General features: G+C 34.6%; 1 protein-coding gene across 3 annotated transcripts in view; it reads left to right on the forward strand.

Moving 5' to 3' along the window:
• The first annotated feature begins 485 nt into the window (after window positions 1–485).
• Window positions 486–14,805, forward strand: part of Fgl1 (fibrinogen like 1) — a 33,780-nt gene continuing 19,460 nt past the window's right edge. Inside the window, exons 1-2 of one of the 3 annotated variants that reach the window (XM_005334307.4) lie at window positions 486–618; window positions 13,701–13,780. In XM_005334307.4, the coding sequence (XP_005334364.1) occupies window positions 13,709–13,780 (72 nt within the window). In that variant the 5' untranslated portion in view covers window positions 486–618; window positions 13,701–13,708. Of the gene's footprint in view, window positions 619–11,322; window positions 11,419–11,587; window positions 11,612–13,700; window positions 13,781–14,805 lie in introns of those variants that run through there. The other 2 variants (XM_078031076.1, XM_078031077.1) reach the window with 2 other exon arrangements.

Genomic DNA, 14,805 nt, shown 5'->3' on the forward strand with positions numbered 1-14,805 from the left:
GAATATAATTGATGCTTATGGATAAATTTCACAACTTCACACCTTAGGGAATACTTTGGGTTTTTTTTAAAGAATAAATTGACCATTTTGTCTTGGCAATTATTAACCTGCCACATTTTTATAACTAAGAAAAATTTGGCCTCTTTCCATATTTTAGTTAAAATTTCATATTATTCATATCTGTACAGATCATGGTTTATTATCCATAGGATCTATAAAGCAAAAATTAATACCCCTATAAAGCTGAACTTTGATTTTACTTAATCTTCAACTGAGCATTATTTACACTAACGTACAAAAATTCTCTGAGCACAAAAATAAGAGGTTAAAATATAAAGATATAGAATTGGATCTTTTATAAAAACTCATACAAACAGAGAAAAATGGAAAATATCTGAGTATTGGGATTTTCCTTAAATCTTTTTTTTTTTAATTTTCCTTCCAGTTAAACCAATTTCTTCATGTTGTTTCTGGATGAAAGCCAGAATCAACATTCTTTGTATTTCTAATCAAATAATGGATAAAATTTACAAATTCTGAACGTAGTTAAAGGATCCTAGGAGGCAGAGTATCTGGACCAAGCCTGAGCTGTCTTCTCTGACTCATTTCTGACTTTAGGCAAGTTATTTAATATCTCTGTGCTTCTTTATGTGACTGTAATATTGTTAATTTATTTCACAGGTATGGTAGTTACCACAACTCAAGAAATAATCGTTGGCTTTTGAAAGAAATCAGATGATTAGCAAGAAGGCAGATTATGCACCCTAGAAAATAGAGGGAGAATTATATCTTCTTTCCATTCTCTTTATATTTTGAATCATGGGAGTTTGATGTAAATGATAGGATTTGCAGTTTCAATCTAAAATGAAAAATAAACTAGACCACATTAGAATTTTCACTTCACAAATGTTTTATGTTATTTCATCTATTTGGGAATTAAATTTTAGTTTTTTAAGACTTAAGTCAAGCATAAATTCTTGAGATAAATAACAAAGAAATGATTATATTCCATTTTTAGACAAAGGAAAATTTTGGAAGAAAGTGTCCTAAGAAGAATCTCTAAGGTTGTGTTTATGGGTAAATTTTTAACTGTCTTACATTAAGGTTACATTCATTTGTGAATGCTAACTTATTAAACATGCTTCCTCCAGTAACTCTTCTGTCTTATTTCTTTTGCCTTCTTTCTTTTCATAATGGCCCACTTAAAACATCATTTTTGAAATTTTATGTTACTAATGTACTTTGCTTTGTAATTGTGTTTTTAAAAATTATGTGCAGCATAGAATTTTTCATTTCCAAATTTAACATTTTTGCCTTCCAAGTTAATGGTGTAATTAACTAATTGTTAAGTGGGGAAAGAATTAAAATTTGTAGCCTTAAATTTATTTATCTATTTTTATTTATTTAGGTACTGGGGATTGAACCCAGGGCCTCCCACATGCTAAGCATGCACTCTGTCACTAAGCTACACTCCCAACCCCCTAAAAATAATTTATATCAAATAATATAGCCCATTAGAGAATAACCATTTGAAAATGATTCTAGTTTCATAATAATTTTAATAATTCTAATAGTAATGTGTAATTTTAAGCAGCCCAAAGCAAAAAAACTTATAAAAGAAATGCAACTAATTGTATAGTATAGAACAGAATATTTTGTTACAGGTTTACTATAGGCGAGATTTGCAGAATAAATAATGGTGTACTATAAAGAATTATGCAAACCAGATTTTCAAAGCAAGCTTTATTTTTGCTGGGCTGAGATTGAACTCAGGGCTTCCCACACACTAAGCAAGCATGCTACCACTGAACTACACCTTAACCTCCAAAGGAAATTTTCTAATACAGAAACATTTTTTTCCACATGGTAACTGTTAATTAGAATTATAAAGCAGGACACTGAGAAATTTTAGAGGACTTAAGATAACTCTCAGAGATTATTCTAAAGATAGTAAAATTAATAGAGTGATTTTGAAAAATATATAATGTCATTTTGAAATGCCTTATTGTTTAAGCATTTGCTAGACTAGGGGCTGCTTCTTTTCTCTGGGACAAACTATATTTAATAATTTTAATGGCAATGAGATGAAAATTTTAGGACACCAAGAGACGGAGACCTGTCTAAACATTTTCATTAGCTTTTTATTTTTTATCAAGTCTAATGCTAAATTAAATTCATATACATTATAAAATATATAACATCAAATAAGAGAAAGGGGCCAGCTGTCAGGCCTATAATTCCAGCAACTTGGGAGGCTAAGGCAGGAGGACCCTGTATCAAATTTTTTTAAAAAGGCTGGGTGGGAGTGCAGCTCTGTGTAAAGCACGATGAATTCAATCCTCAGTACCACTCCTAAAAAAGGAGAAGGAAAAAGAAATAAAGGATACAGTGTTTGCTACTGTCTTTTTTTAGCAGTTCCCATAATCAAAGGCCTGGTCAGTATTAACTCATTGGTTCTTTTCACAAGAACAATTTGAGTTGAAATTCCGAATTAGTAGTTTTTATATTCTATTTTTATACCAATCTCTAAAAATGATATAAGTACACCTAATGAAAGTCTTCCTCTTCCTCGTCCTCCTCCTCTTCTTTTTCTTCTTCTTCTTCTTCTTTTTTTTTTTTTTTTTTGGTACGAGAATTGACCTCGGGGGTACTTGACAACAGAGCCACATCCCCAGCCCTATTTTGTATTTATTTAGAGACAGGGTCTCACTGAGTTGCTTAGCAACTGGCTGTTGCTGAGGCTGGCTTTGAACTCCTGATCTTCCTGTCTCAACCTCTTGAGCCTCTGGGATTACAGGCATGTGTCACATGCCCGGCTATTTCATTCTTTAAATAAGTAATATCCCCTCTTGGAGCCTCTGGACATATGATTTCACTTCCTGTGATTATGTTTTGACATCGTGTTCCAGCCTCATGGGATAATGCTTTCTACCTAAAATCTCTTTATGTTTTATAAAAATATTTTCTGTGTTTCATCCTAATTTTTTATTTTTGATTACTTAAAAACATTTTTTCTTATTTCTTATTTCCTGTAACTTTAAAATTTCTAGGACTATGTTTATGATTATGTAATTGATTACATGTGTGAGAAATCTCCATTATACAGAGTCAAAGGGTTACTTTTTTGTTGTTGCTTACTTTTTAGTACTTGAACTTTATCATAAATCTTGAAATTATATTTAATTAAAGGCCAGAAGGGTATAAATGAGATTTTAAAAAAAAATTTCAGCATATCATATCTGTTGTAATTTTAAAAAATTGTAGTTGGAGATGGACAGAATGCCTTTATTTTATTTATTTATTTTTATGTGGTGCTAAGGATCAAACCCAGTGCCTCATACATGCTAGGCAAGTGCTCTGCCACTAAGCTACAGCCCAACTTCTTATATCTATTATAATTTTGCTCAAGAAATATATTTATTGCCAGCTGAAAATGTGAATCAAACTAAAATTTAAAAAAAAAATTTAGTTGTCGATAGACACTACCTTTATTTATTTTTATGTGGTGCTGAAGATTAAACACAGTGCCTCACAGGTGTTAGGCAAGCGCTTCGCCACTGAGCCATAACCCAGCCCCACCTGAAAATTTATTATATTCATGACAATTGTCTTAGTCTATCCAGATAGCCAAATTTTGAATATTTTGGGTATTAAATTTTTATTTATCTATTTTCCATTAGGATTTTATAAATCTAAGTCTCTTTTAAAACCAAAATAAACTATCATACACCAAAATGTCATATTTGCAAATCCTGAACAATTTTTGAACAGCATGGTATTAAGTGTGCTTAGTTATTGCTGAGAGGTAGAGAAGATAGAGGGACTATGACAAGAATATCTAATAAATTGAACAAACACAAAATAATTTGATCTCTAGTGAGAAACTATAAAATTCAAATTTAGGCATGCAAATTTCTTCTCATCCATTCAACAAATATTTTTTGAATACCTATTCTGGGTTGAATTATGCTCTCCAATATATATTCAATCCTAGTTTCTATTACCAGTGAATGTAATCTTATTTATAAATTAGATCTTTGTGGATGTGATCAAGTTAAAATGAGGTCAAGGATTAACGTGAACCCTAATCAAACCCCATATCCTTATATAAAGAGGGAAATGTTGTCAAAGAACTACACAGAAGGAAGAGAAGCCAAAGGATATCAAGGATTGTTGGTAATTACCAGAAGCGGAGTTTTTTTCCCTAGAGACTTTGGAAGAAGCATGGCACTGATGATTTTGAACTTCTATTCTCCAGAACTATGGGATAATAAATGTCTGTTGTTTTACGCCATCTATTTTGTGATAATTTGTTATAGCAGCCCTAAGAAATGAACACAACAATACTTAACTATTCACCCAGCATTAGGACATAGCAGCACATAAAATAGATCAAGTCCCGCCCCTCCTGGTACTCACATTGTAGATAGGAGGTAGGTGGGAACACACACCATATTTCATTATATTGGTGATAACTGCTAAGGAGCAGCTTAACGCATTGTAGCTGAGATGTCGGGTGCAGGGGGGACAGTGAGTGTTTCATATATGATAGTCACAGAAGATATCTATGGAAGGGAATATTTGAGCAAGGACCTGAAGACTACGATGCAGCAAACCATGGAAATGTTTAGAAGAGCATTTGAGGCAGAGGGAACAGCAGTACAAGTGCTCCAAGGAGTATGTGTATGTTAGTGTGTCTGAGAAATGACCAAGAGGCCAATGTGGCCAGATGATAGGGAGTCAGGGGAGAGTGGTAGGAAAGGTATGTGGAGGTGGATGTGTTAGTTCCTTTTCTATTGTTATGTGGTAAATACCACAGACTGGGTCATTTATAAAGAAGAGAGGTTTATTTATAGTTCCAGAGGCTGGGAAGTCCAAGAGCATGGCAGGGCATCAGCTCAGCATCTGGTAAGAGCCTTCCTGCTGAGTCATGGTATGGCAGAGGGTATCATGTGGTAAGACAGAGCTTTCACAACAAAGCCATTCCCTTTATAACCCATTAATGGATTAGTCTATTCAGGAGGGTTAGAGACCTCATAACCCAAACACCTCCAAAGGTTCTATCTCCAAATATCATTAGCATATGATTTGAGGATTTAGTTTCCAACACCTGGAATTTGAAGGATATATAGCAAACCATTGCATATGTGGGTCATCGTATATCTTGGTTTGCTTAGGAAAGGCATAGTTTGGACTTGTCCCAGTGTAATTCTTAAAAATGTACTGTTTGGGAACAAACATTGGAATCTTTTAATGCTAACTCAGACCAGAAGGTGGCAACAGAGATGGTGAAAAGCAGTTGAATGTTGTTTTGTAAGTTGAGAAGGTAGAGTCATTGCTTGGTAAAGTTACTTTGCTTACCTATTTTAACTGCATTTAGTAAAAAGTAAATGTTGTAATTTTGCTTCCAGAATCATTCTGAAGATTAGTTTATGCAAAAAACCATGAGATTAGCTGGGCCTGGTGGCACATGCCTATAATCCCAGCAGTTTGGGAGGCTGAGACAGAAGGATTGTGAGGTTCAAAGCCAGCCTCAGCAAAAGAGAGGCACTAAGCAACTCAGTGAGACCCTGTCTCTAAATAAAATACAAAATAGAGCTGGGGATGTGGCTCAGTGTTTGAGTGTCCCTGAGTTCAATCCCTGGTTCACACCCTGGTACTCCCCAAAAAAGAACCATGAGATTTCAGGTATTGTCTATCCATTAGCAGTTTGTTTTTATGTATTTTAAACAGCACATGTATTAACATAGAAGACAGTATTCACATAAAACCAGGTTGTTGCTGAATATTTTAGCAACAGGAGGCTGCACAGATTTTGGGAATTCATTAGGTAGGATTCTGTTTACTTCTTTTTTTTTTTTTCTTTTTTTTTTTTTATTGGTTGTTCAAAACATTACAGAGCTCAAGACATATCATCTTTCATACATTCGACTCAATTGGGTTTTGAACTCCCCAAATACATAATACAGACTCACTTCTGTTACATACTCACATTTTTACATAATGGCATATTAGTGACTGTTGTATTCTGCTACCTTTCCTATCCCCTACTATCCCCTCTGTTTACTTCTTTATCTTCATTGTGAGCAGTATGAAATAAAGGAGTGACCAATTGCATATTGGTAGCATGTTTAGTAATCCTTAGGAACAAATATGATACAAGTAATTGATTTCCTCATTTTTTCAACCTGCATGTTGAGCTGATGGAGGTGAGCTCTCAGTTGACCTTTGATTTTAAGTAATATTGCAGCCTTGTAGAAGTGGATTCTGCCTGCCAGTAAATTCATGTTCTTATAAATAATGCCCCAAGCAAAGCACACTATTTGTCATCTTTGTGGGAGTACAGCAGCCGTCCCCAGAGGCTCACTCAGCAATTTTCCTGGGCTATTATTAAAATATTATTCTCCTTTTGTGAAGGAAGATACTAAAGCCTACTCCAGATTAGTGATTATCTGGTGATAGAAAGGAAAAGACTAGAATCCACTAGGTCTTAAAAACTTGAACTAAGAATAGTTCAAGAATGTAAGCTGAAACTTTCTCATTCGAATTCATTTGTTCCTATTATTGTTTTTCTTCTTAATCTTTTCTTCTCAAATATACTTCTCTTGTTATAATTCAGTTTAAATGAATAGCATTACTTCTTAATAAAATCCCTATCAATTTGTAGCTGATCTAACCCTTTAAACTATTCAATGTCTTTTTAAAAAATTTAGCTACAATGAATAAGGAATAAAATATATTCAGATACTTAGATATTGAAATATGCTAGATAATTTTAGATGATGCAAAAGGTAACCCACAAGTATAACTGTTTGGGGGAAGTTTTCATAATAGAATATATATAACATAAAATTTATCATTTTGACTTTTCTCTTTCTTTTTTGGTACTGGGAATTGAACCCAGGAGCACTTTACCACTGAGCTATATTCCCAGCCCTTTTTATTTTTTAGTTGGAGACAGAGTCTCACTAAGTTGCTGAGGCTGGTGTTGAACTTGTGATTTTCCTGTCTTAGCATCCAGAGTCACGAGGATTACAGGTGTGTGCCACCACACCCAGTTACCTATTCATCTGTTAATGGACATTTGGGGTGTTTCCACATTTTTGCTATTTTAACTCTTGCTGCAATGAATATTGATGTACAAATATCTGCTCAACTCCCTGCTCTCAATTACATTTGTTTTTTAGAACAGGGATGCTGATTTACTTTTCTAGTTAAAATTAGAACTTTTGGGAGGGGGTTTACTGGGATTGAACCCTGGGCACTTTACCATGGAGCCACATCCCCAGTTCTTTTATTTTTTCATTTGAGACAGGGTCTTGCTAAATTGCTGAAACTGGTCTTAAATTTGAGATCCTCTTGCCCCAGCCTCCTGAGTTGCTGGGATTACAGGCATGCACCACCATGACTGGCTAAAATTACAATTTTTAAATTGCAGCTTAAAATTAAATAATATTAAATAATAATAGAATTGATGAGAGTATTAAAGTCTAAAGATACTTGTATTTTCTATTTTGAAAAAGAATTGGTAATTTAGAGTCCTTAGAATGTAGCAGAAAAATGAACTTCGAAAAACTTGTATGATTCAAGTAGGAAAATACCTATTTATAAACAACCAGGTCAAGTCTCCCATAGAGAGCTCTTCCTTCTTGATGATTTTCAGAACTCTACCCATCATCTCTACTTTTCCTAGGAAAAGTCAGTCTTAAGTTTCCAATGAGATATAATACAAAACTACTGATATTTAGTACAAACAACAGTGGATATATTGACATAAATTGCTTTTTCAAGTGTAATTTATGAAGTGTAGTCATTGCAAATGATTGGATTCCTTTTCTTTATCCCTTTTTTTCTGACTTCCATTCTGACAGAGGAATGAAGATGTATCTTTAGAGATTTGTTGCATTTTGCTAGTCTTTAATTGTATATAATTATGTCCAAATGAACAAGATTAAAGCATTAGTATAGCTAAATCTATAAAAAAAATAAATTTTACTATAATAGTATTTGACGACCATGCTCAGTTTGGAGAGTGGAAATGTCTTCATTCCATAAATTTAAAGTAAATGACTGTAATTATATTCTGTAGGCTCTTTCTTCACAAATGAGTCTTAATAGATGGACCAGTGGTAATGACAGATCCATCCTAGAACTAGCAGGCAAAAAAACATGAAACCACCTGCAGATTCAAAATGCAAATGTGTTTACTTATAACATCAGATATCTTTGATTGGATATTTATTTCAACTCAAAATTTTGCAGATTTGGAATATGACCTCAACATCTGCAAATGCATAGTTTAGGACATTACTGTGTTAAATGATGGCTCCATAGAATAATTTGTGTGAGGAAATGATTATACTTTTCATGATAATAATAAATGTAACCTAGAAATAATTTCAAGATTATTTTATTAATTATGAAATATCAATTGGCAGCAAACCTATTTGATAATCTTTTGTTCTCAATCACTTTGGACTTCTGTTCTTTGCAATTCTCTTCTCAACTCACTCTACCCTCTATAAAAGCATAGAAGAAGTCACACTAGAAAACATTTTAAGTGACACAATTAAAGTTAGTATCTCCTGTTTTAATCCAAGCTAATATTTCAATGTCATGAAGTATATTTAATAAGTTATATATAAAAGCATTTAGTATACATAGCACCTAGAGTAAAGTAGATTATCAATACATGATTGAATTTTAAAGAAAAATAGTTACTAAGGTAATAGAATGAAATACCAGAGTGCTCCTAAATTGTTGCTATAAACTATAGGTACAAATGTATAAAAGGATACTTATTTTTCAAAAAATTAGTCTATAGAGACTTTGAGCTTTTCTATAAAGAGTAATTTTGTGTTCTTATATTTTTATCTAATTTCTTTGCCTGTTTAGTTGTCTCATTTACTTAGTACTTTACCTCTTTCTTTTTTTAAAGATTGTTTTGATTTTAATTTGTTATATATGATAGTAGAATACATTACAATTCATATTACACATATAGAGCACAATTTTTCATATCTCTGGTCGTATACAGAGATACACCACTCATGTCTTTATACATGTACTTAGGGTAATGATGTCCATCTCATTCCATTCTTTCCTACCCCCATGCCTCCCTCCTTCCCCTTCCTCCCCTTTGCCCTATCTAGAGTTCATCTAATCATTTACCTCTTTCTATACATTTTAGTTATTTTGCTCATACTGTTGGGTAAAAGAGTTAAATTATAATGAGAATAATATATATTTTCATGATAAGCTAATTGTTGTTATATGTACGGATTTCTGCCCCAGATTGTGATACAGAAATTTGGTATTTCTCACAAAATAAATGTTAAAGGCTGGGGGTGTAGCTCAGTGGTATGCTCAGCATTTATAAAGCCTTGGGTTCAATTCTTAGCACTAGAAAGAAAGAGAGATGAAGGGAGGAAGGAAGGAAGGAAGGAAGGAAGGAGGGAGGGAGGGAGGGAAGGAGGGAGGAAAGGAAGGAATATTATTACCTTCAGAGATAAACCCACCTATAAAAGAAATAAGCAACGGTCTGGGGTTGTGACTCAGTGGTAGAGCGCTTGCCCAGTATGCATGAGGCACTGGGTTTGATTCCCAGTACCACATTAAAAACAAACAAACAAACAAACAAACTAAACTAAACTAAATAAAGGCATTGTGTCCATCTACAACTAAAAATATTAAAACGAAATAAGCAAAATATTGTGTCTATACCTTTCCTGTGGGCCTAAATGAGGCTTGCCTAGTGGTGGGCTTCTTTGGGAAACAAAGTCAAGGCTCCTTTATTGGAGAATCCCCCATTGTCAGTCTCTGAAGATCTTTGCAAAGGGGACTGTTCAGCTCTTCCAGAGAGGCAGCTCTGGCCTGAGTAACCATGGAGGATTCTAGAGCTGCCTGGCTGGAGAACAGAAGTAGCCTGGGAGGGGTCTCAACTTTTAGACCCTTGCCCCTCTGCTTTCCTCCAGCGCTCCTGCCATTGGAGCTGGCACTTCTCTGGTTCAACCTCTATAGAAAGTAACCCTTCCATATTCTGGTGGCACGGGACCAGCAGCATGCACCTGGCTGCTCAAGATTCAGGTGAGGATCTGGTGTCCGCCCAGCCTCACTCCGCCTTCTAAGCCAGCTGGTGTCTCCCATCCTGCCCCAGTTCTGGAGTGCAGGCTTGAGTCTCCTACTGTCCCCAGCTGCAACAGCTCTGCCAACTCCCCCACAGGATTTTTCTCATCTGCCAGCTTGTTGACATGGCATACCTGGTGTCTTTTCTCCCTTTCACTTCAACTTGTTGGTTTCTTTCTTTCTTTTTTTTTTTTGGTTACTCCTTGCTAGTGGGATTTTGTGAAAAAGAAAAATAATAATAAAAGTCCCCATCTCCATCTTCAGGCTTCTTCTTCTTTTTTTTTTTCTTTGTAGTTGTAGATGGACACATGCCTTTATTTTATTTGTTTACTTTTACATGGTGCTGAGGATCAAACCCTAGGCAAGCGCTCTGACACTGAGCTACAGCCCATCCCCAGGCTTGTTTTCCAATATACACTTAACCCCTTGTTTTCCCGTAGAGGAAGAAATGTATATAAACTGGTTAGTATAAGCACACCAGTTTTATGGCAAGAAGATCACATTTTCCCCTCTGGAAAGGTTTTTGCTAACTGGGGAATAATTTCTGATGAGGCATCTACTAAACTTTTACGGGGATCACCACAATGAGTTAAATGTTGTGGGTATAACAGTATGATATGACTATTGCCTTCAAAAATTTTATTTTAAGGATCCACGGGAAATAGAGAAAGACAAATAACACACTAGCCAAATAATAATTCCATCACCTGGCTCAAGGCCTAGAATATAGAAGGCATATAAACAGTGTCTATTGAGTGAGCAAGTGGTATGCTAGTCTGTAAATGTAGTATTATGGGATCACAGTGGAGGATGTAATTAATTTTGCCTTGAGGGGTTGTATGGAAAAGTTTAGTTTTACAAATAGATATAGTTTCCAGTGAATTCTACCATTATGTACAATTGTAATGCACCAATTAAAAAATAAGGGAAAACCCTCCAATACACATGGTTTCATGTGTACTTAATTTATAGTCTTTAATTTCCTTTGTAATACTTATTTTCATTTATTTTCCAAACCATTACCTCACTTAGGCAACTATGCTTTATTTTTCACATTAATATAGTGCTAAGCCAGTAACTGATGATCAATAAATAAGCTCTTGCTAACACTACCATTTCCTAGGTCTGCTTCTGCTTTTATGCAGCTGTCTCCTCTGGCTAAGTTGACCTAACTTTTTTTTTTTTTTTTTGGAGGCACATACGATTCAGGAACAAATAAGTCAAAGCCATGTTCAAGAGTGACAGAGTGATGTTCACTGCAGAAGGCCAAGTCTCAGGACCTCTAGCAATCCTGTATGTACCAAGAGCAGAGTGAGGAAATTCCCATAAAATGCTGATTAGGTGCCCGGGCCTTCCGTATTCCAGTTGGGCAATCTCAGTACAATGACTTAACCTTTCTGATCTATTCATCTGGACGAACCTGCCTTATAGAATTATTTGAGGATGAAGTAGCACAATGCTTGTATAACAGATGGCACAGTTCTAGGTAGGTTGTAAAAACAGAGGCACAAATGTTGAAGTCAAATTATAGAGTTATGCCAGGCAGAGCTGCATATACACACACCTGTAATCCCATCAAGTGGGGAGGCTGAGGCAGGAGGATCACAAGTTCAAGGCCAGCCATGGCAATGAAGCAAGAATGTGTTTCAAAATAAAAAGGGTTGGGGATATAGCTTAGGGGTAAAATGCTCTTGGTTTTAAACTTTAGTACTGCCAAAAAAAGAAAAAGAAAGACAAGGATATTTTATAATTATGTCTAGCAGACTTTTTATAACTCTAAAATGCATAGTTTCACATATTCTAAAAATTCACATTATATTTTATAATGTTTCTCAAAGTGTTCTTTTTTATTTTTTCACTGAATTAAAATGATAGCCCTCCCATTTTGTAACTGGGTTTTTATTGTTATTGTTGTTGGTTGGTTGGTTGGTTGCTGGCCCCAGGAGGACTGAGAACTACTTACATTGTTGGCATAGATTTTTTAAAAATTTGCTTTGAATGCTTAAATCACTGATTCCTAAACTTTGCAAAAAAATTGCCACCTTTACACATTGGATTTAATCCTTAGATATGGAGATTTTAAGCTTCCCAAGTGATCGTAGTGAGTAGTAAAATGTAGGAACCACTTCCTTAATTACATAAAAGTAAAGAAAGTAACTTATGGAAAGAAGTAGTGGTCATGGGTTCTAAAAGAATAAAGATGGGCTAACAAGTAAATATTTCAATTTATAACAATTCTTTTTAATCAGAAACCATAGATATAAAATTTGCTTGAAGAATATGCAGGTATTTTCTGCTCTTATAGGCTTCTTCGCTTCTAAAATTTATGAAAGCTCAGATTTGTGGCAGCACCCAGAAACTTTTATTAGAATAATCAAAAATTTTCAACAAGACTTGCAACTTTAAGATTGATTTTAAATATCATCTCAAGCTAGGCATGGTGACATGCATGCCTGTAATCCTAGCAATTCAGGAGGCTGAGGCAGAAGGATCATAAATTCAAGGCTAGCCTCAGCAATTTAGTGAGACCTTGACTCAAAATATAAAATAAAAAGGGCTGAAGAAGCTCAGTAGTAAATACCCCTGGGTTCAATCCTCCCAGCACTGGGAAAAAAAAAATGCTCAAATAGTGTTAAAATTAATTTTCCTCCACATTAAAGTAGACTTTAATGTTTATATTATCTTAGCTTCTTTCCTATCCATTAAAACATTGAGAAAAACAATGAATATCACTTCCTACTTGTTATAACTTTCTTCCTTTAAAAATACAAAGACTTGGGCCTGGGGTTGTGGCTCAGTGATAGAGCACTTGCCTAGCACATGTGAGGCACTGTGTTCGATCCTCAGCACCACATAAAAATAAATAAATAATCAAAGTTATGTCCATCTACAACTAAAAAAAAAAAAATTAAAAAATGTAAAAATACAAGGCTGGGGTTGTAGCACGGCAGTAAAGCGCTTGCCTCGCATGTGTGACGCCCTGGCTTCAATCCTCGGTACCACATTAATAAATAAGAATAAAGATATTGTGTCTATCTACAACTAAAAAAAAAATTAAAAATAAATAAAAAATAAAATAAAAATACAAGAACGTCAATATACAAAATGAGTTACCATTTATTTATCACTTATCATATGCCAGGTATCTAAAAATATTCTCTCAAAATTTTCACAGCCCTATAAAGTAGGAACAATTATTATTTCCAACTTATAGATCAGGAGCATTTAGTAAATTGCCTATGGTTCTACAACAAGGAAGTTATCTCAGCCAAAATATGGTCCCAGATCTGTTTACTGAGCTTGTGACTTTTCTATACTGTCATCCAAGCAACATATCAAGACACCTAAAGAAGCTCCCATCCCTTTTATATTAGTGTTACTAAATAGGTTCAATGTACTTTAAGTACACTGTGATTCCTTTTGTGTGGTGGGAAGTCCTGGAGACTTTCCAAGCCTACTCGAGATTAGGGATGTCCTGGAGCTGCAGCCAACCTCTTGGAGCTACCTGAATTCAGTTCTGGTCTCATGAAAAATTTGAAATTGAACACTTTGCAAAATTCTTTTTGTTCTTTCAGTTATTTCAATGGGGAAAATGATGAAGATATTCAGCTTCTTTCTTGTCATCACCACTCTAATAATGGGCAGGAAGTGCTGGGTAAGTTTACTGTGAAAACTGATTGTAAAGTCTACTTTGACCTGGATTTCCTTTTATTTTGCAGAAAACTTGTAGTAAACTGGTTACTGAAAAAAGTTAAATAAGGGTAAGGGGACACATGAGTTTTGTGGAAGTACCTGGCATATAGGTAGCACTTACTTAAAAAAAATTTGTGAAGTAAAAATCAATATTTACAACAAGTAAGTAAATATTTTTAATTCACTGGGTTATTTCCTTGTTTAATATTAAGAATTTAAAACTGGCTACAGTAATTAGAATTGCCCTTGGAATTTCTAACACTGAACACTATTAGTGTAGGCTACCTGGATTATTTAAAAGTAATTACGATAAACTTGTGTCTTACTTTTGTGAGTCAAAAAGGACAAAATACTTGTTTACTCAAATTTTAGGGAAAAAGAAGATTCCTAAGATTTAAACAAGCTTACTAAACCCCTATATGCAGTCTCATAAAGATTGAACATACTTGGCCTTAATCTCTTCAGCTATTTTTAAATTATGTAGTGCACTCTATTTAACAATATCACAAACAATTTACCTTTACTGTAAGTGACAAGAGATCGAGACACCATGAAATGTTCTTGTTCTTCATTTTTTAGCTTGTGTGACCCAAGGGGCTAAGCAAATAACTCTCAGGATAAATCAAAGTGTGATAGGACACAGTATCAAGAGCAAATAGGAAATAATTCTAGAAAAAGGGGAGAAATTTAGTGACCTGAACCTAGAGCTACGGAAGGGCCTTTATCATGGATTCTCCATTGCTATCGTTTTTTTTTTTTTTTTTTTGAGGCTGAATTTCTGTCCTCCTGAAATTTGCAAGCTGAATTTATAGTCCTTCTCAGGAAGACAGTGTAACTCTTTCCTTTACTCAATAAAACATTTAATCATCCTGTTCTGCCTGCCTGTCAGAGGGCCTCGAACAAAGGAGATCCTATTTATGGAAAAAGTATGTAGGACAGGAAATTAGCAAATGTAAATTAGGAAATTTATCTGACCACATTGGAATG

The sequence above is a fragment of the Ictidomys tridecemlineatus genome, chromosome 14 (assembly GCF_052094955.1).
Source record: "Ictidomys tridecemlineatus isolate mIctTri1 chromosome 14, mIctTri1.hap1, whole genome shotgun sequence".
NCBI lineage: Eukaryota > Metazoa > Chordata > Mammalia > Rodentia > Sciuridae > Ictidomys > Ictidomys tridecemlineatus.